The 25,751-nt window shown below is 32.8% G+C and overlaps 1 protein-coding gene across 1 annotated transcript; it reads left to right on the top strand.

Moving 5' to 3' along the window:
- The first annotated feature begins 22,145 nt into the window (after nucleotides 1-22,145).
- Nucleotides 22,146-25,751, top strand: LOC123194772 (transcription factor bHLH35-like). The gene is made up of 5 exons (XM_044608172.1): nucleotides 22,146-22,305; nucleotides 22,399-22,561; nucleotides 22,655-22,885; nucleotides 22,961-23,131; nucleotides 25,406-25,751. Exons 1-5 carry the CDS (start codon nucleotides 22,232-22,234, stop codon nucleotides 25,493-25,495), a joined length of 729 nt encoding a protein of 242 aa, XP_044464107.1. The 5' UTR covers nucleotides 22,146-22,231; the 3' UTR covers nucleotides 25,496-25,751.

Here is a 25,751-nt window from a genome sequence, read left to right as displayed (position 1 = left end):
TAATAGTCCCCATGACATTGCACTACTTTTGAAATCTAGGGGTTGATGACGACTAGATAAGCTGTAAAAAGGATATGTCTATCCTCTAATGCTACCTCCAATCTATACAAAAGGTGTATCTACACTCCCTCTACTCTACTGGAAGGGTGCCTCTGCATTTGAATATTGCTCTAGCATCAGTGAGGCTTGGGCTAGATACCTTACACTGTCTGTTCCCTTTCTGTTTTGCCTCAAAACCTCTTCCATAATCTAGCAGATGACAACACTATCAACAAAGGGTATAACTAGTACATCAGATGCTTGTCCCTAAGCCTCTACTTGGTTTATTTCCTAATAAGAGTCCTTTGGGGCATCTTCGATAAATCTCCTAGATCTTCTCATCTTGAAATCATAATAACCTTTAGGCATAAATTATTTTTAATCTAAAAATAGGTATATTATACTTACAGTGGTAGGCATATGGGGCTGGTTAACGCTGCATGGGGACAACTTTCTTACTTAAATATATATGCATTTTTCAAATATAAAACTTTGCACCTTTTTGGGTACCAATATTATACTTTGATACCATAAATGTAACACCACTCTCTAAATACATACCTTTGATGGGAATATAACAAAAGAGACGTGCACAACTAGACTATTTGAATACTTTAATGCATGATCATAAGTGTAAAGAATGCATAAAGGTGATGCAATAAAAAAATAGTTACTTTATTAATCCAACTTATAAGATAATAATTGTCTAAAAATCTCTACTGTAAAATAATTGAATGACTCTTGAGTAACTCAATGTGTCTAAAATAATAATAATAATAATAAAGATAAATAAATGTCTGCCAATACTAGAACGACTTAAGTGCCCTTCTGCTTGTGTAGCTACTCACTGGACCATTGGATCCCCACTTATCTTGTTACTCATCTCTATCTGTAAAACATACAAAGAAAATGCATAAGTAAAAGACTCAGTAAGTGGAAACCTTTCGACATGCATGACTATTAAATTATTTGGCGAAAAACTTGTGTACCATTTATAAGCTAACTATTGTCACACTACGACACCTCAGTGCCCTAACATGGGTCATCCATTAAAGCTATATAGACCTATGTTGGAATCGACATATCTGATGCCCTAGTAAAAGCTACTATAATGTCTTATACACATGTCAAATGACCTATTAGGCTATCTAACTGGGACACCTTGATCACATAGGGAAATCACTGATATCGGTTTTTCCCCTTACCACATAAGCTAATTCGAACTGCTAAATAACCATCTAGAGATAATCTCTACCTTGGGTACATATGTGGTGCATCTTACTGATAGCATAAAGAATATCTAAAAGCCACATCCATACCATGCACACTTGGACTAAACTAGGTGGCTATACATATTAGCGTCTAGTGCATGATGCTTCCCATAGGTATCTAGCCCTATTGCTCTCACAAATATCGTCACTTATGCACATAGCTCGTGACTATCTAGTTATGTGACACTAGCCTTAAGGTTGTTGACTTTTCAACTCAAATTCAACTTAATCTGAGTTTGTGTTATCGTCTACATAGTCGAGCACCTAATCTATATCTTTCTTGAATTCTTTATCTTCTATTAACTTATTATTCTTCTTATATAACTCTTCCCTTTTATGTATATAATCTAAGGTTATAATTGTTTTCTACTCTTGTCTAGGGGTACACAGTTGTGTCTTTCTTAAGTTATATCTGTGTGCCTCCTAAACCATACATACGGGCATGTGACTCTTAACACACAGTTAGGTATAGAACAGATGCATAAGCTATATCAGTGTGCCTTCTAAACCATACACACGGGCATGTGACTCTTTACACACAGTTAGGTATAGATCAGATGCATAAGGGAGTTGACTTGGACATACTCTAATGTACTTGGATCTATATGTATGAGCCACATGATCTTTGGCCCACGTCGTTCACTTTTGGAAAGCTATATACGAGCATGTGTCCTATACTACTCGACTGCGCATTTCTCCCTTCAATACAAGCTTGGGATCTTCAAACTTTCAAAATTTTTGGAATTATACACTAACGTGTATGAAACCATATATGATTATGTGTCACGATCTGAAAATTGCATCCTAAGGTTACTTCTTCTAAGGCATACACAAAAGTCTCTACACACCCTAAACATTATATTCATATGATTTATTTAATCAAAATACACATACATGGGTCTAGAGCATCAATCAAGCCAAAAAAATTAACATTCACACAATCAAGAGATTAGACATGCATATAATTATTCATTTTTACATATAACATCAATCTCATCAACTAAATCGTCACTTTTATATCTAAACACTCTAGATCACATATATAACAAAACATTCCAAAGATTACATGCTCGAACAAGCTTAACCGTTCTATTTACTTGGATTCCGATGATAAAACCTCTCTTACTAAAGAATGTGTAAGAATTAGGATTGATTGCATTTTTATTTTATCTCTAAAATGTGATACATAGGTGTCTATGGACTATGCACAGTCATGCATCTAGTTGCATAACTAAGGCAACTTCTTGTTTCGCCATGATCATATTCTAGTCCAAAAGTTTAACTTTCTACTAACTATATATGATTGTGTATATCTCCATTCACGAGCATATAATACTGAAATTTAAAAGTCACCAAATTTAAAACTAGGAAAAAGATTGAAATGCCCTTAGGCTTACCTATGGGTGTTACAATCCTCCCTCCTAACATGAATTTCGTCCTTAAAATTTAGTCGAATAGATAGGGGAACCTCTACCACATATCCTGCTCAACCTCCCATGTGGCCTCAACTTGATGATTCCTTCAAAAAACCTTTACCAAGGGAATCTACTTACGTTTAAGCTCCTTAACTCATCTGTTTAATATCTGAACTGGTTGCTCCTCGTAGACTAAACTATCCTCAAGCTCGACATTCCCAGTACCGAGCACATTGGTGGGGTCACTGATATACTTACGTAACAACGATACATGAAGCATGTTATGAATGTGATTCATGTTGGTTGGTAGCACAAGTCGGCAGACAACCTTACCTATACGCTTTAATACCTCAAAAGGTCTCATAAAGCTCGACACTAGCTTGCCTTTCTTATACATACATATTTACTTATACATACGAACATTCATATACATATATATGTGTGTGTGTTTGTGTGTGTGTGTGTGTATAACAATTATTCATAACATTGTATGTCTTTTATTTAATTCCCTTGTGGTAGCACATATATTTTTCCAGTAACTTAGATGCCTATCGAATCATCTCGGTGCCAATATCTAATCCCCAATGGTGGCATTATCTCAAATGACTAGTGTCAAACAATGTATGTTAGCATCCCAGATGTCAATTATAAGATATACCCACTACACTTGTTGATTGGGCTTTATGTTATGGATACCATATCTGAAGGGATTAAGACCTCGTGCCTCTCTTTTGAAAGTCATACACAGGTGTGTGTCCTATACCACATGACTGTGTATGACTTTTCTCAAAATGAGCATGTGAAAATTATGAGATTTTCTATTCTAAAGTAAAGACACACGAGCATGTATGAGGCTATACACAATTATGTGTCATGATTTGAAAATTGTAAAAACTTATGGATTCTCCACTTTTTTGACTAGCCTTTAGTGATACTATCACAAATCAAGTTCATGGGACATTTCTAAGCACTTAAACATCTTTGAATCAATTAAACACACTTATAATGACTAACATCATAGAAAAACATTAATATTCATCACAGGCCTTTAACCCACATTTAAATTTCTTGATCATGGCAATTCTCAGAGTAATTCATCGTTACATAAGCATAAACAAGTATATAAGGATTATCAAGACATCATAAACCAATCAAGAATTTGCATCTTTTAGGTTTACTTGTTGAACTTCCTCAGATCAAGCTTAATTTATCCAAGGGAAGACCAACTTACTTGTCTTTTGATGTATAAGCAATTTTTCGCATGGCTATAATGATTTTCAGTGACCAACGACTCCTCTCGAGTCTTAGAGTACACAAAGATGTCATATATGAACACCACCTAAAACTTGTCTAGGTAGTCTTGAAACACCTGTTCATATGGTCCATTAATACTACTAGGGCATTAGTCAACTCGAAAGGCATAACTACAAACTCATAATGCCTAAATCTGGTTTTGAATGCAATCTTGGGTATATATTGCTCATTAACCTAAACCTGATGATAACTTAACCTCAAGTCAATTTTGAAGACCCTTGAGCTTATTAAACAAGTCATTAATCCTCGTGAGTGGATACTTATTTTTCACTGTTACCTTGTTTAACTACTTGTAGTTAATGCACATCCTCATCAATCCATTTTTCTTTTTCACAAAAAAAAAAATTAGAGCACCCTATGATGAGTGGCTTAATCTGATGAAACCACTATCTAGTAGCTCTTGTAGTTTAGCTAGGACCATTTTGTATGGTGTCTTAGAAATTGGTACTATACTTACAGCTAGCTCAATACTAAACTCCATTTTTCTCTCAAATGCTAATCCTAGAAAACATTTAGGAATTCTTGCGCCATTGGAGTATCATTCACACTTTGGATTGCTTCATTTATGATGTTCACTATATGAGCCAAATAGGCTATGCACCCCTTAATCAACATTTTCTTGGCCTTAACACTGCTAATCATCATGTTAAGAACTCAACCCTTTTCAAAATTAAACTACTCTCCATTATCTATGCTGAACTGGACCTTTTTCATTCGGCAGTCTATTTTTGTCCCATATTTGCTCAAGAAGTCTATGTCGATTATCTTATCAAAATCAGACATGTTCATCATAATTAGATCAATAACCATTTCTCAACCTCCCAGAGAAACCATATCTCTAATTAGCATGTGGCAACTATGGATTTTGTCTCCATCTGACATTTTTATATTGATTTATTGGACAGTTAAGGGCTCTAGCCTTAGTTTCTCAACTATACCATTAGCAATGAAACAATGTGTAAAACCCCTTGGTGAATGTAAAGGGTATTTTAGTCATTTTTTTATTATTCGATGCTATATGTAATTGCTCAAATCTTGATTTAATTTATGAATGTGTCTGTATGTATTCAGAGATTGTGTATGCCATGCACATATATTTATAAATATATAAATTATTTTTATTAGTTGGGAATTAAAGGGCAGTTTTATTTATATATATATCCTTGCATAGATGTATATAAGGATATGTTTTTTATTATTTTGGCATTTAAAAATCATGATCCCATAAACCTTGTATGGGATGATATGAATTTGCAAAACTTGCGCCAACTTGCCATGAGTGGGAGAGTTGCCATAGAAAATGTATCTTTAGTGTATATACTTATAAAGCAACCACGGTGGTAAGAAGGGAGTTTTCTAATTTTTAATTACCCAGCTTCTATTCACAAAGTGAGGAGGAAGGCCGAGACTCACGTGCGCCATCTGGGAAGAAAATTGTTGACGGAAAAACCTTGTCACGCAAAAACCGACGTAGTCGCCAAGGAGAGGTAGGCTTTTAATCCATTATTCCTTTTTGCATCCATGTTTTGTAAAATTGGTTTATTGTTGCTGCGTATGTATAAGAATGTTTCAAGATGCTTAGTTACTGTAATTTTTATGCATGTGCTATTTATATAAGAGATTAAATACGTGGATGTGTATGTGAGTTCGGAACTAATCAAGCTGTAAGGATATGCAATGATGATGGTTTACAACAACATTGATTGAATGAACTTTGGATGAATGAGTGGAGTAAGACCATGAGTCGGGTTCAGAAGTGTAGAAGGAAGAAAAGAGACATATATATACTTCAGAAAGATTACCAAAAGGGAGAAAAACGAAAGCCATCGCGTCTGCTCTGGGAGACGACAGGTGTGCGCAGAGGCGAACGGCCAAGCGCCATCATGCATGAGAAGTGCACGATTGGGTTTGAGGCGGATCGTTGTCCGACGCCGCCAAAATCCCGGCAAGCGATGAAGTGTGCCAGGCGTTCACTGTATATGACAGATTTACATTCTGTTACTTGTGCACGGTGCGCACGCCGGATGTGCAGTGCGGGCGACGACAGGGAGGCGTACACGCCTGAGAGGGATGAAACCTCCGTCTCCTTTTTCTTGCCAGCAAAAGTCTCTGTCGCTGTGTATAAATGAAAATCGTTGCATGCCATGAATTAAAGGAGAGAGACACCACAAGTTAGGATTGAGTGTGTGCACCCGCACGAATTAAGGTACACATGAACCAATTAAAATGCTTTTCAGCAGTCTAGGATCCAGTCTGCGCATCTGCACCAATTAAAATGCATTGCTACAAGCTGCAAACTAGTGTTTACATATACACACGTTAGGGTGTACCTGTATCATCTAAAACACATTCCTACAACCCATAATACACACATAACTAGCATGTTGGATTTAAGTTGAATCCCAAGAAGGTAATGTTAGCACTATTCATAAACGTGGAAATATATTTGATGATCGTAAGGGTTCATAAAGTACTAGGCTTGAACACGTAAGACATAATTGTGAGACGTATTAGAGGTCAGTTGCTGAGATGTCTTTGTCTTGAAAATACTCGATCCGATTGATAAGATGCTCAGTTTCGAATAATAAATTAATTCAATATGTGATGATGATGTGAGCAACACCTGAGATTAGTGTTCAAATTTGATGAATATGGACGTAAGAGATATCTAACACGAATAACTTGTCCAGTTTGAAGGTATATGAGGCACCTGAGTCGGGTGTCTAGTTGGGCATGTCAAGAACGCATGAGACAGTGAGACTTTATTGAAGATATTTATAAGGGGATTGTACGGGGTCAGGTCCAAAAACGTGGATATAATTGTATATAATTAAGGGTGAGTCATATCAAAGGCTAGTTGATGAGACGTCTTAGTATTGAAAATGTACAAGCCGATTGATGAGATGGCTCGATCCTTGGAAATGAAATGAAACCAATTCATTACTTTAAGGGAAGGCAAATGACACCTAAGATGGGTGTCTATCCCAGTTATGGTTATAAAAGATACCTCAGATGGATGCTCGATTTAAAATGCATTTGAGATGAATGTCTATAAGAGACACTTGAGACAAGTGTCTATAAGAGACAGTTGAGACGAGTGTCTAGTCGTTGCACTTGAGACGTGTTTGACAATAAAACTTAGTCAAGGTAAAAGGTTAATGATGAATACCATCAAAATCATATAGACCTACTGAGTATTTATACTTATTGTATTATTTATCCTAATTTGTAGGTAGGAGAGACAGTGGGGTAGGTGGAGAGGCGAGTGGATCGGCACGCTGAGTGGTAATTTTGTCTATTGTTATTTCATTGTATTAATTAATATTTTTATAAAATTATGCACATTGGGAATAATAAATTTATTTGAAATTGTTAAAATTCTTTTCAGGATATCTTTTGGCATGTGGATTAATTATAATAAATATATGGTATTAATCATTCATCTATAATTAATAAATATTTTAATTTAAATATTTATTTATATGTGATATATCTACTTTCGAAGAGGGGTGTTAGAGAGTGTGTACCACCCAAGTCAATCAATACATACAAGAGACAAGAATGAAATATTAATTGACCTTACTCAGTGGAAGTATCATTATTCAGAAGCTGTACCTGAAACTGTATATAAGGCTAATCAAACCAGGTTGAATATAGGGATTTAATAGCTTGGGGTGTGAACTTGGAATCATTCAAAATCATAATAGCTTCTTGCCCTAAACAAGGAGAAAAAGAGAGAAATAATTTATAAAGGAAAATCAAATCGTGTAAAGCTGACGAAAATCAAATGCTAAAAGTGGCAGGTGACTTCTGCAAAGATAAGAAATGGATTGTTAAAGAAGGCTTATGAGCTCTTAGTTTTGCGTGAAGATGAGGTTGCTCTTAAGTCTTATCATTTTCTCTAGTCGTGGTAAACTCTATGAGTTGTCAAGCTTTTCTAATTGTATGTTCTCTCTTTGTATTCATTGTATTGTCCTATAGATTTTCAAGTGATTACCAAAAAAAAGAAAACTTGGAATCATTAAATAATTAAAATAAATTAAAGACTACTGGGCAAGTGCAGGAGAAAAATCATAGAGAATGGGGCTGTTAGACTGCTGCAACCCGCAAGGGAAATAAGGAATAGAAAAAGTCACATTGTTTAAAGCAAAGAAATAGGGAACAGAGAAAGCCATAGATTTAGACATTTAGTGTAAAGGAACAGTGCCACGCCCACAAAAACGTTAATACCATTTCACTTCTTTCATATAAAATATTTTTTAATTTAAAACCTAATTCGCTTCGAATATCCGGTTTTTAGATTTTAATAAACCAAAAACCATACCAAAATTTCAGTTTTCATGATATTCCAACTCGATAACCAAATTGCTTACATGGTTTCCCTATTTTTCATATCAGTTCATGATTTGAATATTTATTCAGTTTAATTTTCAGATTATTTTGAACACCCCTAGTATGAGCTATCTCTTTGTTCCACTACACCAAAATTATGTCTCAACTAGGTCTATTGCAAGCTAATACCCTCTTATAAGTATTGTATCCTATTGTAGGTGTGCCCTACTGCAGATGATGTATGGAATGTGTACTCATGATACCCCTTTATAACGATCATATGATGTCTAACTTGCATGTATCTCAAACCCTAACTAAACTCAACTCTCTTTTGCTTCCACCTATAACATATCTTGTGCCTTACTAACACTTCATTTTTAAGGCATATAGGGTACTACCTTGTACTTAGATTTTTTATACTCTTTTCGGATGACCCCTTAATCTCTAGCCTAGTTCCCTTGTTATTTTCTTTCTTCTGCCCTTCATACACAAACATGTGCTTCTTGATATACAAGGGTGTATCCCTTTTTGCTAATACACAATCATCTTCCTCGTCGCCTTTTCCCCATGTAAACCTTTTCCATATACACGGTTGTATGCCTTTCTCAATAATTAATACACTTTCGTTATCCAAACTTGTATCAACCACATTACTTCTCAAGCATATTTTGGTTATTTCACCGTACACACGATCAAGCTAAAGCTATACATGGGAAGTCCATGTGTCCTAATTGACCACTTAACAATCAACAATGCTCGACAATCACTAGAACATTGGAAAATTCAACCTGAGTTCTAGAATTCACACACAGAGGCATGTGTCCCATATCCTATAGTCATGTGTCGAACCCTTAAACTCAATGAGTTAGCCTAAAATTACAATTCCAACCTAAAGCCACATATCTCTTAACCTAAATCTATTCTGTTTTATGTCTATACACAAATAATCACATGCTTATTCATCTATCACATAATATAATGTCAAAATTCAATAGATCACAAGATCTGTTCGGCAAAACAGAATACTTTCACGTGTTCAACTCATCTCGAAACAACTATCATCACTAAAACAAGTTTAAAAGCAAACTAAACCCACATAACTCACATGAATATGCAATTGAACATCTTACTCTCATCACACATAATCGATGTAATAAGCATACAATCTTTGTCTTAAGATTCATTCAATATCATGTGCTTCATCAAATACATAAACATTCCTTTATAAGCATAAATACATGCCTATATAAATACTCAAAGCACAAATCAACACATGAACAAGGATTCACATCATAGTTCAACAGGGAATTATTCTTTCATTCCATCAAATGCAAAACTCAGTGTAGAGAAAAGTCCCACTTACTTGGTGGATGAGCTCTATTTTCTCTATGATTGTTATTGCTTGGGTCACTGAAGAATGCCGTTGGAGCTGCCACACAAAAGTTAGTTGGTCAAACTTTAATTTCCTCTCTCTCATAAGGAAAAACATGTGCATTTGGATAAGGATTGGAATCCTTAAAATGTAGCCTTCATGCCTTTTTAAAAATTGAAATCGCATGCATCCTGCATGGAGTGTATCTAACATACATGGTCGTTTATCACTTAATTTAAACTTTTATATGGAATCACCTTATCCAGTTGATGATGCAATGACACATAGGCATAAGCCTCTAATACACAATCGTGTGTCACCCAAAAAAACCATATTTTAACTCTAAATTCATTTGGCATCATTCGTGAGCATATAAAATGACTATTATGCCCTTAAAACATATCTTTAGGTGTTACATACCTTTCTTGTTCTTCACGTATTTTTACCAAAATACAAAAACAAACACACATCACCTATAAACTTTTGCCCATTTATATGACCTAGTAGTCCACTATGAACATTTTTTCGACCTTCTCTTCGTTCATGCTTCTTGTGAATACCTAAATTCCTTCTTAGCTTGGGTTGGAGAGTGTATTTTTTGCCATAAAACAACTAGTGGAGCCTTCAAATGCGAGTATGGTATTCTTAAATACCCTATGGTTGAAAATTCATGTTCATGTGAGATGTTTTCTAAAAAAGGGAGCCATGTATGGAACATTTTTGGTCTTGTTTGAAATTTTAATTTTTCCTTTTCATTACCTTATCCAGAATCTAGCCACCGAAGTATTCCGTTAGCATAAGCATACTTATTTGGAGTACAGGTATATATGACATTGAAAATCTTTTCTAAGCCATGGAAACCTACGAATACTTCACCGCATGTTTGTCCATCAACAAAATCAATTTTAGAGAAGAGGCATACAAGTGTACATGAAGACATGTATAGGCATATGGCCTTGTTTATTTTTACTATTCTAACCCATGTACACCTGTGACTTTACACGTCTTAGTCGCACATGACATCTTAGAATAGAATTACAACTGCTTTTGGTTGGATTTCTAGTGTTCTTCTTATCTAAATCAATCCAAACTCTCATATGTAATCAATAAACAAGATTTAAACCCTATATAATGTAATCACACTGATTTTCATATATACATTATTTAAACAATTCCCACATTGACAATCACAAGGTTTCCTAACACATGCATTAATCCAAATTCATACATTTGATCAAAACATGCAAACAATCAAGAATTTTTTGGAGTGATCACATATTACTTATCTTGTAATGCCTATAGGTAAGCCCAAAGCATTTTAGTCTTTTCCTCCATCATTATGTGATTTAATTGATTATTTATTTTGGAAATGAGTGAACATTTGTTCATCACAATATTTGTGCCTTTAGAAGATTAGAAAAGTCTTTTCATGTTGAGAGCATTAAAATGGTTAAGTGTACCCAGTCATGTGTGATTAGGTGAACGCGCATTCATGCATTCATCAAATTTTAATTTGGATAAGATATGTTTTCTTGGTGATTTTAAGATGTGTTCGTAATAGAATAACATAAAGAATGCTTGTCCATGAAAAAGGGACGATCATTATGTGGTTAAAAATGTCAAATAAAAAAGGCATTTGTGTGTTTTGCTAAATTATTTACTTTTTATGCAAACACAGAGGCAAATAGCGAGAGAGGTCGAAACTTGTGAGTCTAGAAAAGCGTCAAAAGAAGTTTAATCATTAAAGTTAGCAAGCTGCCTATAGATTAAGCAAGTCTATGGAGAAAAAATAATTAGTTAACCCTTTTTCCTTTCTTAGATAGTTTGTTAATGCCTTGAGTTAGACTATTCTGTTTAGTGATTTTATGCATTTGAAAGTATGTTATAACAAGGCATAATGGTGTTGATATATTTGTATAAATCAGATTATGGCTAGGTTAATATGTTGAGTAATTATATATGTATACACACGTTGGTAAACTATGATTGATGGATAATAATTTCATGATCTATGAATTTACACATGTTTAATTAAGTTTGAATGATAGAATCATGAGTATGAGTATCTAGAGATTATTTGGCATGAATTTCAAATTGTGGGTTATATTATGTTGGTTGGAAAATGTAGAAACCAGTATGGTTTGTTATTTCCAAACAAGGATAAACACCTATTCATGCAAGCATGAACACTTGTTCATCCCTTAGTAAGAAGAAAAGTTCTTTGTTCATGCAAAGCATGTCTATTTTAGGGGTAAGACATGAGTGGTCGAAGGAAATGTGTCACCAAATTAACTATTTTGAGCATACATTTAATTTAAAACAAGTAACAAATTCATGAAATAGCTTAACAAAACCTCATTTATTAAAGCTTATTAAATTAATGTAATGTCATTGTCAAAGTAAACTGGAAGAGTTCAAAAATGTTAAATCATAAAATATACACTGAAAAACATAAAATGTGTAGTATGATACAAAATCAAATTTGAATAAATAAAAGCTAAAAAGATGAAAATGCCCTCGTCGCTGCTTTATGCCCATAGACCGTAGCTAATCCCGCGACCATCATGATCACCTGTACTTGCATATATGAAAGTAGGGAAGTGAATGATAAAACACTTAGTAAGTAGAAACCATACTGATAACTTTTATTGAAATCCCCGAAATGCCTTTAAACTAAACCAACGCTAACTTTTCATCCAGAGTCAGCATCAAACTCCTCTGTGGATGATAATGGGTCTTGTATACTAATTTTGTACTCATACTAAACTCTAGGGACTATCTAGATAGTATATCATAATTCTCAGGTTGAATTATGTCTTGCTTAGTTCCGAATGAACCACTCTTCTAGATCTCTATCTGGTGTGACTATACTAAACTTAGTGAGAGCAACTGAATATAGAAGTTATAATTGCAACTGTATACTAGGTTGATTGACTTGGATCAAATGTAGAGATTTGACACATTGGCTATGCAAGTTATCTCTTTAATCTACTATACCAAACTGTGCCTCAACTGGGCTCTATTACGAGTAAGTACCCTACTCTGAGTCTAGTGTCCTACTGTTGATATACTTTACTATAGGCAGTGTAGTGAATCTGTACTCACGGTGCACCCTATAAAGATCCTATGATGTTTAGCATACATGTATCTTAAGCCTTTACTTAACTTAGCTCACTCTTACTTCCACCTAACAATATATCTCATGTCACACTATGACTCAACTCTCTGGGATGAGATTTTAGACACTTTAGAGTTGATTGTATGACTTTATTTATTTATGAATTGAGGTATTTTTATCTTATGGATGTGCTACACCTTTCTGCATACATTTATGAGTAAGAATTGATAAGCATGCTTTATGTGCCACTGTATTTAATAGAAAGTTTAAATTGTACATATCTCTTAAGGTCATATTTCGTGTAAAGGTGCATATCAATAGAATGGTGTTACATTTATGATATTAGAGCATGATTTTAGAACCTAAAAAGATGTCTAAGTTTAAGTTTAAGTTTGTTTGAATGTGCATAAATTAATTGAGGTAAAAATTGTCCCACATGCAATGCTAACCAATTCTGCACTGACAAACCCAAAATCCCTAATAATCCTGGAGAGGTGAATAGAATTATTTAAAACTTTTAACTAAATAAAAAAATCTTAAGCAAATTTATAAACAGTCATACCCAAACAAATAAATTCAATAAGATGTCCAAACAATTAAGCACAACTATATTCAATAATCTATTAAAGCATGCAACACATATATAAGCATAGACTTTACTTGGCAACTTATCACAAACACAATACAAATATAAAACATAAAGTAACGATAGTAAGGAAAAGAAGTGTTCAATAATTTATAGTGGTTCGAAGTTTTCTCTTTCAAACCTTCTACATCAATTTCTTTAAGTAATTCATTTGAAGTTCCACTAGTAATGAATTCTTCTTTACAATAGTTCTTCTGAATTTCGCCACATTCACTAGTTCTCCAAAATTGTGCCTACACAATAGTTTATCCGAAATTTAGCCCAAGATTGTTTGAATACAAAATAATGAATATGAATGCATCTATAAGGCTAATACATGCAAATGACCACAAGTGTTTCTCTCAAATAATTGAGTTGTAAGCTTTGGAGAGAAATTAGAGAAGAAAAATGAGTCTATGATTTTACATATGGAATCTCTAACCTATTCTCCATCAAAGAGTCTTCAATTTATACTCTTGGATGGTTGGAATAGCTCATATGATTATTGGTTGGGAGAATAGATCAATTAAGCATAGAAACCAATAATTTACGCAAAAATCTGTAAGACACATAGGCATGTGTCTAAGATACACATTTATGTATCCTTCAATTTTTCACTTTTCGTGTTCGATCAAACTTCAACCAAAATCCCAATAGTCGAATTTTCAAATACACCACTTAAGGGATAGGCGTCCCTATGTTTTAGACAGGCATCCTACCTTGCACCTTCAAAATTTTAGAGTGTTTCATACATGAAAGGACGGGATGAACGCCCTTAATACATGGACATATGTTTTAAGGCATATGGGTGTGTATTTTGTTTGACTATGTTGACTTTTGCCCAAAACTGCATGAGAAGGATACACTACCACTTTTTCTTGTGTTTTGGCTTGATACACGGGCATGTATTCATGATACACAACTATGTATTTAGTTTGACGATGTTGACTTTAGCCTAAGTTTGCACAGGAAGGATACATTTCCACTTTTCTTTGTGTTTTGGCCTGATACATGGGTGTGTGGTCATGATGCATAGGTGTGTATGTCCTGTTTCTACATTTTTCAATTTTTGTCTACTTGGTAATGTTTTTCACACATTCCTTAGAAAATGTTAGATATTCAAAGTTTTGTTTTTAGCATCATCAAAACCTCTAGAGGTTTAACAATCTCTCTCTTTTTTATTGATGACAAAAACCAAGTTTAAATTAAAAGTATACAATTAAAAAATACTCTCACTAACATTATCACAAATTTGCATATTTTGCTCAAACTTGAAAAATGAAAAATCCAATTTAATTTTAACAAACATTCAAACAATTTCTCCCCCTTTTTTACATCAATAAAAAAGTAATAATAAATTTAAACGTTAAACAAAATCTAATTTATTTGAAATTCAACTTTAAGAAAATCAATTTCATTTACTCTTTTAATCAACAATTTAGAAAAAAACAATTCATAAACCCATTTCATTTCATAAACCATTTCAAAATAAAATTTTCAAAATTCACATTCATTTCATTAACAAACTTTACAATAATTCATTATTATTCAAAACAAACCATCTCTTTCCCTTAGTCTATGACTATATGCTCCTCCTTACTTTAATACATTTTAATAAACATAATTACCAAGTTTTGATATTAAAGCAAGTTCATTTGGTAAAATTTTTGAAAAATTTTGGCATGGTCTCTCTTATATTTTTGATAAATCCCTTTTTTTAAACAACAAAAATTACACTTCAATATAATCCATTCAATCAACCAAACTTTTGTCCAAGCTCCAAACTTTCATTCATCTCAAACAATTAACTCAATTTCAATCCATAAGATGCAACATTTTACAAATAGTCAATTCAATCAATATCCATCATCATCAAGTATAAGATTTTGAACAAGTATAACAACTCGTGCACAATGTATCCAAAATAAAACTATCATCTCATGTCAAAAACATCAATCCGATGAATCAAGATGATTAGTAATAATCAAGTAAACATACCATCAATATGTCAAAAGCATCATCAAAATGCCATAAGCTATATCAACTAGGTATTTAAACTAAATTTCAAAATTGATACTTAGAAATCAATATCATTAATAAGTATGAACATGACAAATAACTAAATAAACATAGAATAAGTATAAGTACTAAAAATAACGATGTTCCTAAAAAAATTGTCATGATATGCAATGAGTAAGATCAAAATGAGATGCATGAAAGGATGTCATTGTTGAGGTGGGGAAAAATCATCTCAGTGTCTCTATGCCCGATCTTGGTAGAAATCCTTTCTCAGACTAGTAAGCTAACCCTATATATCTTGGATCACTGTGTTCATGACATTTTGGGACAACTTAATTGCATCAAATCTCCTTTCTATATATTGTAAAGTTAATCCACACAACTAGGAGATATATCATCATCAGTCTAGTCTGTGCTTATTCTTTTACTCTATTTAGAGTTGGATTCAAGCATTGTAGGAACACTGGGCATAACAAGCATCTCTTGTTCTTCTTTAGCTAGCTGTTAATCTTTTAGCTAATTTTCTTTCTCATTACCTCCAACCAAGATCAAATGTCATCGTCCACCTAGAGCTTTTTCAATTAATCTCATTTTTTATAGTGCTTTGAATTTTTAATTTGCTTTGAATTTTTGTATGAATGCTTTGTCACTTTCTTTGAGAGAAACTTGCAATTTTGTCATGATAAAAGTGACAATCATTCTAAACTGGATCTCTACTTTTTCATCCCTAATTTCAAGAATTTTATGGATTAGCCATTTTGCCGAATCCATTTGTCTCCCATCCATTGCGGCCTTCAGTAAAACCAAATCTCACACTGATACATGTCCACTAGTGCTTTTTCTTGCATTCAATATGAAAGGCAATATCTAATGCAGAATTCTTATTATTGAACGATTTAATCCTTGATTTTGTTATATTTGAATAATATAGCTCAATACCACTTATATCATGCTATAAAAAATTGAAAGTCTACCTTGCTGAAGTATTCATAATACCCTCATTTTCACACTCTAACCATTCAACAAATGTTTTAGATGTGACGTTATAATCATCATCTCTTATTTTTAAACTCATAGTATATTCAACAATATTCTTGTTATTATTCGTAGGCATCGATAAAGAATTAAAAAATTCATACACCAAATCTTATAAACATCCAAATGCATAAGAAATAATTTTTCCCATCTCATCCTTCTAATTATCTTTATTAATTCATCTACAACACCAATTTCATTCATAATATTCATATCAAAATAATGACCATTAAAGATACCTCTTGTTTGGACTTCCTAAAGCTTGCGCCATTGATCTAGATCTTTTGTGACAATCTTGAAGTTGTTTTCATATGCCCATGGTTGAGCAACTAATTTTCTTCTTGGCAGCATTTTCAATTTTTCAAAATTTAAGGGAAATTGTTCAATGTTGATAGGAATGAAGTGAACCAAGGCTTGTAGACCAATTATTGACAAAGATTAATGTTCGTGGTAGTCGAAAACACGAAGGCCGATGTTGATTTGTTTGGAGAATGAAGGAACCTAGGAGATGTTGAACTAAGATGAAGACTCGACGACATTGAGGCTTGATTCAGAGAAAAAAAGAAGATAAAGGTGGCTAGAGAAACATTTGCCAACACCGATTTGAATAGAAAAGTCTGTTGGAGTTAATTCACAGTGGAGGCACATGGTGGCTAGGGTTTTATGGAAAGTGAAAATAAAAAAAGAAGTAGATTCTTTTTTAAAAACCATGATACAAGGTCATGTGTTTGCTTAAAATTGGAACTTTAAAAAGTACCAAAAGTACATGAGTATGTACTTCTGATGCATGACCATGCATTATTACAATTATTAGCCTCTTCCTCTTATTCACTCATTGCCATAAAGCATAGATTGGTTTTCTCATGCTCCAACTCACTTTCATCTTTAAAATTATCACTTCTACTACAAGTGGTCGTAAACACTTTCTTTTTTGCCTCTTCATGAGTTGAAGGCACTTTTGTCTGATGTGACCGGATTTCTTGCATTCATAGCATATAATTTCATCATCACTATCCTTCTCATACTTTGATTTGGAGAAGTTCTTACTTTTGCTTTTTGAAAGGAATTTGTTGAATTTCCTTACAAGAAGACTTACATCATAATCATCTGTTGAAGAATCGTCACCATCTTTTTCTGTTTTTAAGACAATAATCTTCTTAGGCTTGGTCTCCTCTTTCTTGGGCTTTCTTTTCATCTCAAATGTTAATATGCTTCCAACAAGCTCATCTGTGCCCATTTTTCTTAAGTCTTTTGATTCTTCGATAGCAGTCACTTTCATGCTCTATGATTCTAGCAATGATCAAAGCATTTTTGTCACTAGCTCAATGGTTTCAAACTTCTTTCCAAGTCTTCTAAGATCATTTACCAAGTTTGAGAACCTATTGTACATGTCAGTTATATTTGCGTCCAAATTCATTTGGAACAATTCATATTCTTGAAAAAGAAGCTCAATTTTAAACTTCTTCACTTAACTTGTGCCTTCATGAGTGGTTTGAAGGATAGTCTATACCTCTTTAACTTAATCACATGAGGAAACAAGTTTAAATTTGGTTGAGTCTAATATACAAAATAACATATTCATAGCTCTTACATTTAAACTCATTAATTTTTCATCTTCCTCATCAAAATCATCTTCATTTTTAGGTAAATTTGTTCTAGAGTTTCTAGGCATAAAGTCACCATTCTTAATTATTTTTTTATAACTTATAGTCTATAGATTGAATGTGAAGTTTTATCCTAATTTTCCGTTGAGTATAGTTTGACTCATAAAACAATGGTTGCCTTGTAGTGTTATATCTTTCACCAAAAACAGGGTAGATGAACTAGCTATTTTGAATGATCTTAAACTCTAAAAATCATTAGATTTCATAACCTAGAGTCCAAACTTTGATACCAATTGAAAAACCTCAAATGACTAATAATTCTATATAAGGGTGAATATGATTATCTAAAACTTTTAACCAAATAAAAAAAAAAAACCTTACATAGATTTATAGACAATCACACCCAAACAAATAAATTCAATAAGATGTTTAGGATTGCATGGGGTAGATCATAAGAGGAAAACACCTCTAGAGCATGCTTTGCACAGATGTGATAAAACCTAAGGAACAACTTTTGATGCAAGAAGGTCATGATGACTTTTTAAATATTGAGGAAATCAAGAATTTTAAAGAGGAACTTTCACTGTGCTTTGATGAACTACCGTTAAAACTATGGGAAAGGAATGGTATATTTGTTAAAGTTAAACTGAAGAATCTGGATGATAGAGTTAAAACAAATTCTCGTAGATACTCTCCTAATATAAAAAGAGGAATTTAAAAGGCAAATACTAGAATTACTATCAAAGGGGTTAATATGAGAAAGCAATTGCCCACACTCTTCACCAGTTTTCATGGTTATGAATAGAGTTGAGCAAGTAAGAGGAAAAGCTCATATGGTGATTGACTATAGGCAATTAAACAAATCTGTTTTGTTAAACAAAGCAAAGTTTGGAAAAGTCTTTTCTCGGTTTGATCTCGAGTTAGGATTTTAGCATATCAGGATAACAGAGGAAAACATACCTTGAACGACGTTCACCTACCCTAAAGGATTATATGAATGGTTATTCTTGTTATTTGGGTTAAAACAAGCACTATCCATATTTCATAAGAAAATGGACAAAATTTTTATTGACTTGCCTGATTTTTGTGCTATTTATATAGATGATGTACTAGTTTTTAGTAAAACTAGAGAAAAACGTGTGAATAATCTTAAACGAATAATCAAAATATTCCTTGAACACAAAATATTCCTTGAACAGGAACTCTAAAGAAATTAGAGAAAAATAAACAAATGCTATTGGAGATACCAATAAAAGGAAAACTCTAAAGAAATTAGAGGAAAGCCAACATTGGCTAACAATACTGCTAAAACGTAAGATAGGGAGAAGAAGAAACTACAAGAGCTAATAAGTATTATAAATAGATTTGAGATCCCTAACCACTTGAAGTTAACAGAAGCTAATAGAGCATTATGGGAAGACCTGGAGACTTAATGTCGTATAACTGTAACAATAAGCCAAGGCTTAATAAAGCTCAGTCAGTTAATGCAAAAGCTAGCAACAAGACTTGCTTAGTTTGAAGCAAATAAAAACTATTACGAAGAAAAAGAACTCGTAAGAAGATTTATTCTTCGGATGTAATTTTTTTTAAAGACAAGGCTTACAAGAGAGATAGCTAAATTCAACATGCCTTATCTTGCGTTAGTCACTTTAGAAACTCTAATAGCACCCCTGAAAGAAGAAAATGTAAAAGATCTTCTTGTATGATTATTTATATTTTCATATGGAGCAATGGAATTACACGTTCCATGGAAACTCTTTAGAAAAGGATAATGTAGACAACTTTTAAGAACAAGATGGATTGATGTAATATAAATTGAAGTACAAGAAGCTATGATGGACCTAGAGACACCAAATGTAGTAAAACAAGCACTTTGTGTATTAAATAGAAGGATTCACACTTTCACTTACGTTGTTACTTCTTCCATTCATTAAGATGACAATGTTCAACCTATACATATATAGGAATTTGTTGTAGGGAAACCATGGTACAAGATAATGATTCAAGAGTATGTCTTAATGGGACAATTCGCATTGTAGTAGATTTAGGGAAAACTTGATAAAGAAGACTGTTATTGGACTAGGGATGCATATAGGTAAGCTATTGCAGGTCCAAACTATATTAAATGAACTTTTGAGAAAGGATAATACAATTCATATTGATAAGGGGATAATAGTAACCTTACCAAACAAATATGTGAGAGTTTAGGACATTCTACTCAAGGGAAACAAGGTTTGGTTATAAGAAATGGCTTATGGGTTCAAAATCAATAACATTTGATTGACTTAAGAAGGTGGGAGATTTAATCGACCCAAAATAAACGATCAACACGTAGACACATGACGTGTACCTAAGATGCAGAGGACAAGTGGAAGTCAAGATGATGCTGACATTTCAAGAATAAATGATCAAGATAGTGTCGACACTTTCATTTAGATAGAATATTTAGGCATATGGGAGACACAGACCCTAGTGTTTGTTGTAATTTTAATTGTCATTTTACATCGGCTGTTTCCTGTAGGAGAAGTCATTTGTACAATCATCGTTTTATTTTAATTATTGTGTTGGGCAAACTCAAAATGTATTAAAGTCTAAACCGTTACTCTTTTCTATATAAAGGAGGACGATGTAATCTATTTAAGAGTAAAAAATTTAAGGAAAGTTTTCTTACCTGTTCTTCTCTCAAGGATTTCTTTACTTGTTTTAAGAAGCAATTACAAGGTATGCTTAAATCTTTTCCAATTATATTATATTCAAGTATTTTATAATATAATTATTAAATTTTCATGATATATACACATGATATAAATTAATGAAGATTGAGAATTAATTTTTGATGAAAATTAATTGTTGTTGATTGAATTGTTGAAATGGTATCAGAACCCACCCATGGACAATTAAAATTAACGAAAGTCTAACCCCTTAAAATTTCATCTCTTTCCTTTCCTCCCTTACCTCTTTCCCCCCAAACCTTAAAAACTAAAATTTTTTCCCTAAACCAAGTTTTAAAAAATAACATTTTCTCCTTAGGGTATAGTTTTCAATTTTCGACAACATCTCTAACACTATCACCAACAATCTCTCCCTCTCGATGTTTTCTCTTCCTCCAATGGTGTCTCTCTCGTTATCTCTCCATCATCTGATCGACTATTTAAATTGGGAAGACGAAGCTCTTTGTCTTCCCCGTTGAAGACACTGGATCTCATCTTCGTTTTGGGAAGACAATGGTCTTCCTAGAAGAAGACGAATCATTTGAAAAGAAGAAGACAACTTGTCTTTTTTTGAGAAGATGATCGTCTTCCCAAAAAAGCAATGCATGATCACCCAAGGGAGAAGAGACATTGAGACAGACAGTCAGAGGAAAAGAAACTATTGGAAGGAAGAAACTATTGAAGTTGACATCGGAGGAAGTGGTCAAATATTGAAGTATAAACCTTAAAAGAAAAATGTGATTTTTTAAAACTTAACCTATGAAAAAAATTGTTACTTTTAGGGTTTAGAAGAGAAAAAGAGATTAAATTTTAAATTATTTTTAATATTATAAATAAAATAACGATTTTATCTTTAAAATTAATAGATTTAATAGACTATGAATGGGTAAATAAGATTTTTCAAAATTAAAAAGTGAGAATTTGGGATAAAAACATTTTTTTGGTAGGAATAAGTCTTTTGGTTTTACGAATACACTCTTCTTTATGAAAATATTCAGAAAAAAAAAAAAACAAATAATCATTTTAAAAATTGTTATTATTTCTCTACAATCCAAAAAGCCAATTATTGGGTGCGTAGATACACGCTCCCGACGTAGAGCGTGAGTTGAGTAAAGTAACGAGGTACAATCACGAACCGTGTATTCCACAACGGAGTGGACGGTTATGTTCTTTCTGAGAAGCAACAAATTAAAAATTTAAAAAAAAAAAAAAGGAAAAGCAAAGCGCCACACGTGGTCTAATAACTTTCCTCCTCAGGTAGCTCGATGGTTTTTGTTTTTACACCTTCACTCTCTTACCCCCTATAAAACGCCATTCAGGAATTTAATAAACGTTCACTTGAATAAAGAAACCAAACCAAACCTTGTTTCCTCTCCATGGAGAATATTGGTGATGAGTATCAACATTACTGGGAAACCAAAATGTTCCTCCAAAACGAAGAATTCGATAAGTGCGTGTTTTTCTTTTCCAAATATATGATCAGCCTCCTAGTTTGTTTTTCTTTATATATATGATTACGTAATTTGTGTTTCGATTTTTTCAGTTGGCCAATTGATGAAGCGTTTTCTGGGTATTACGATTCGAGTTCTCCAGATGGCGCTGCTTCAACCGCGGCTTCTAAGAATATTGTTTCGGAGAGAAATAGAAGGAAGAAACTTAATGAAAGGCTATTTGCTCTTCGAGCTGTTGTTCCCAATATTAGTAAAGTGAGCAGTTGGTTAACTACTTTATTCGATCTCTTGCTTTGATTTTGTTTTAGGCTGAAATGGGTTTTATTTTTCACTTAATTTTATGATTAGATGGATAAGGCTTCCATAATCAAAGATGCAATTGATTATATTCAAGAATTGCATGACCAAGAAAGAAGAATTCAAGAGGAGATTATGGAGCTGGAATCTGGAAAATCTAAGAAGAATTTGGGTTATGATTTTGAGCAAGGATTACCCGTTTTGTTGAGATCAAAGAAGAAGAAAACGGATCAGATTTATGATTCTACAGGATCGAGAACTTCTCCTGTTGAAGTTCTTGAGGTAATTAAGTCTCTCTTTCTTTTCTCTCTCTAATCATTCATTAAACAAATAATTAAAAACAAAATTTAATTGCAGCTTAGAGTTAACCCAATGGGAGAAAAAACTTTAGTGGTGAGCATCACATGTAGCAAAAGAACCGACACAATGGTAAAGTTGTGTGAGGCCTTTGAATCTTTGAAGCTAAAAATAATTACAGCGAATATCACCGCCGTTGCCGGCAGGCTGTTGAAGACGGCTTTTATCGAGGTCAGTTTGTCTACTCTTTTTCTTATCCATAATGATCATATCCCTCCTCCCCCCTTGTTTCATCTCATCAGTTTCGTCACTTTGTTATTAAAGTAAAATGCATCCTAACGAAGAACACAAAGTTAGAAGATTTTCAGCTGTCACCACCATAATAATCTGTACTCTGTTTCCCCCACAAAACCACAGAAGAAGAATACCCACTTTCTCCTCCCTTTTAATGGTTTACCTCATATTGGGTAACAACTTCTGTACTATCAATTTGAATTTCTTTCTTCAAAAAAAAAATAAATAAATAAAAGACATAGAAACTAGGTTTTTGAAATAATAACAATCTTTTAAGTTCAAATTTTTACATTATTAGGAGGCGTTCATGAAAAATTTACAGTATTAGAGATTAATGAATATTTTTCAAATTTCGAGTCATTAACTTAAACAAAAAAACAAAAAAATAAAATAAAAATTCCTGCACGATTATAATATTGCTGCTTACTTATCAACGAACGGTTGGGTGTTGGCAATGAGAAGAGAATCAAGGAAAAAGAATAATAAATGAAGAAAGAAATGTGGGGACTACTCATAGACTACTTTATAACGGTGGACCATCCATTTATGATAAATGTATGAATGAGTCCCAAAATTAAACCCAATCCAACAACCCATTCTTATATTATTAGATTTCCCCCTTAAAGCTGCCTGTATAAATCAAATCGTTCAAATGAAAACTGTGACAAAAACACAATAATAAAGGCCAATACTGTTGAGTCTGATTTTGATTGTTGCATTCAAGAATCAGTGTACCGTTGGGGCACTTAATTTTTTTGTCATAGTCGTATATATAAAATATAAATTACAAATTACCCCTTTTTTTTTTCTTCTATATATTTTTTTTCTTCTATATAAATATATATATATATATATATATATATGTTCCTGGGGCTAGTGTCCCCTTGATCCTACTAATGTGACTCTGTCTCTATCATGAACTATATATATACATATCTAAACTTCCACGATAGCTTGTAGATAGTGTCAGAAATGAATGTCAGTTTGGATGATGTTACTTAAGACTTAGCAAGAAACATGTTTTCAAATTTGTGTTAACTCTGTCAAACAAAGTGAGCGTGGGAAGATAAGACTCCATGGAAAGCACGTGTGAGAAAATGAAGTCAATTAAAAACGTGTTCACTCTTTCACTTGTGTCATGTGATTAATTAATATCTCTCTTTCTTTTCATCCTAAATCCTAAGCGGTAAGGTTTTTCACATTTTGCTCGTTGATGATTATTTATATATTTTTCCCTGGTGTCGTTTTTGGTTAATCCAATGAAACCAAGCGGAAAATTCAAATTATTAATGAGAGTTGGTAAAATATCTCTTTCATTCTACATACAATACAAATAAAGATTCCAGAAGCAACATTTCTAAATTCTACCCATTTGGTCCTTGATTTTCGTAAATATCAATATTACCCTTTTTCCTATTAGGAGATAGATTTACATATTATATTTAATTTAATGGACTTGTTTTGATGTTCTTTCGTCTTTGCCAATTAAAAATTGTGGAAGACTCAAAATTATTAAAATATTACCAAAATCTTTTAAATAAAACTAGAACACGATTCCCCATCTCAATTATTGTCAAAATCCTCTAAAATAATATAAGTGGGTATAATTAATTAATTAATTATTTATTTATTTAGTATTTTAATATTAGTTATTATATAGTTGTCCTTTTTTTATAAATGAATTCCCATTTGATTATGCCATTAAAGTCTAGAGATGGGTCACGAGTTGATAGGAAAGTCATTATTTAATTTTTATAATGTTTTTTTATTCAAAGAATTAATTGCAACGCTATGTTGGCGTAATTCAGAATATAGAAAAAAAGTTCCAAATCTAGAAGTTGAAGTTGAAGTTGTTGTATTGTCATCAACAAATTTAGGTAAAATTTATTTAATAATAGATAGTTGAATGATTTTATTTAAATATAGAGAAGGATATCACATCATATCATTTGTTATCACACAGAACCACTTCAATTTTCTATTTTAAATTTATTATTTATGATGATATAAAAAATAATAATAATAATAATAATTTTATAGCAAGGAGCAAAGCATATAGATTCTTTCAGATTTGATAATTTCTTAGGTATTATGATTGATTCCCACTTTATAAATATTATATATATGCTTTGAATTAATCCTCCATTTTGTGAATTTAAATATTGGACAATTATAGAAGAATATTAACTTGAAATTTGGGATGTTTTGCAGGCGGATGAAGATGAGAAAGAACATCTGAAGAACAAAATCCAAACAGCCATTGCAGCTCTTAATGATCCAACAAGTCCTATGAGCATGTGATGACCCAGCAAGTCCTATGAGCATGTGACCACACCATTATATAGCTAAGGTTCAATTTGTGGACATTGTTGATGAGTGTTGTATTTCAAGTTCTAGTCCTCTTTTGTTTGGGTTTTTTATCAGTAGCTTTCCTGAAGCATTCCAAGCCTCTTCTTTAATTTTCTCCCTGTTTTTACCAAATGTGTCACTCGTAAAGTAGATGAATAAATGTATAATTTAGTGATTGCATACTTCAAATGAAACCAAATTTATGCCA

This window comes from Mangifera indica, chromosome 13, assembly GCF_011075055.1.
Source record: "Mangifera indica cultivar Alphonso chromosome 13, CATAS_Mindica_2.1, whole genome shotgun sequence".
NCBI classification, from domain to species: Eukaryota; Viridiplantae; Streptophyta; class Magnoliopsida; order Sapindales; family Anacardiaceae; genus Mangifera; species Mangifera indica.
This window is presented reverse-complemented; position numbering and strand designations above follow the sequence as displayed.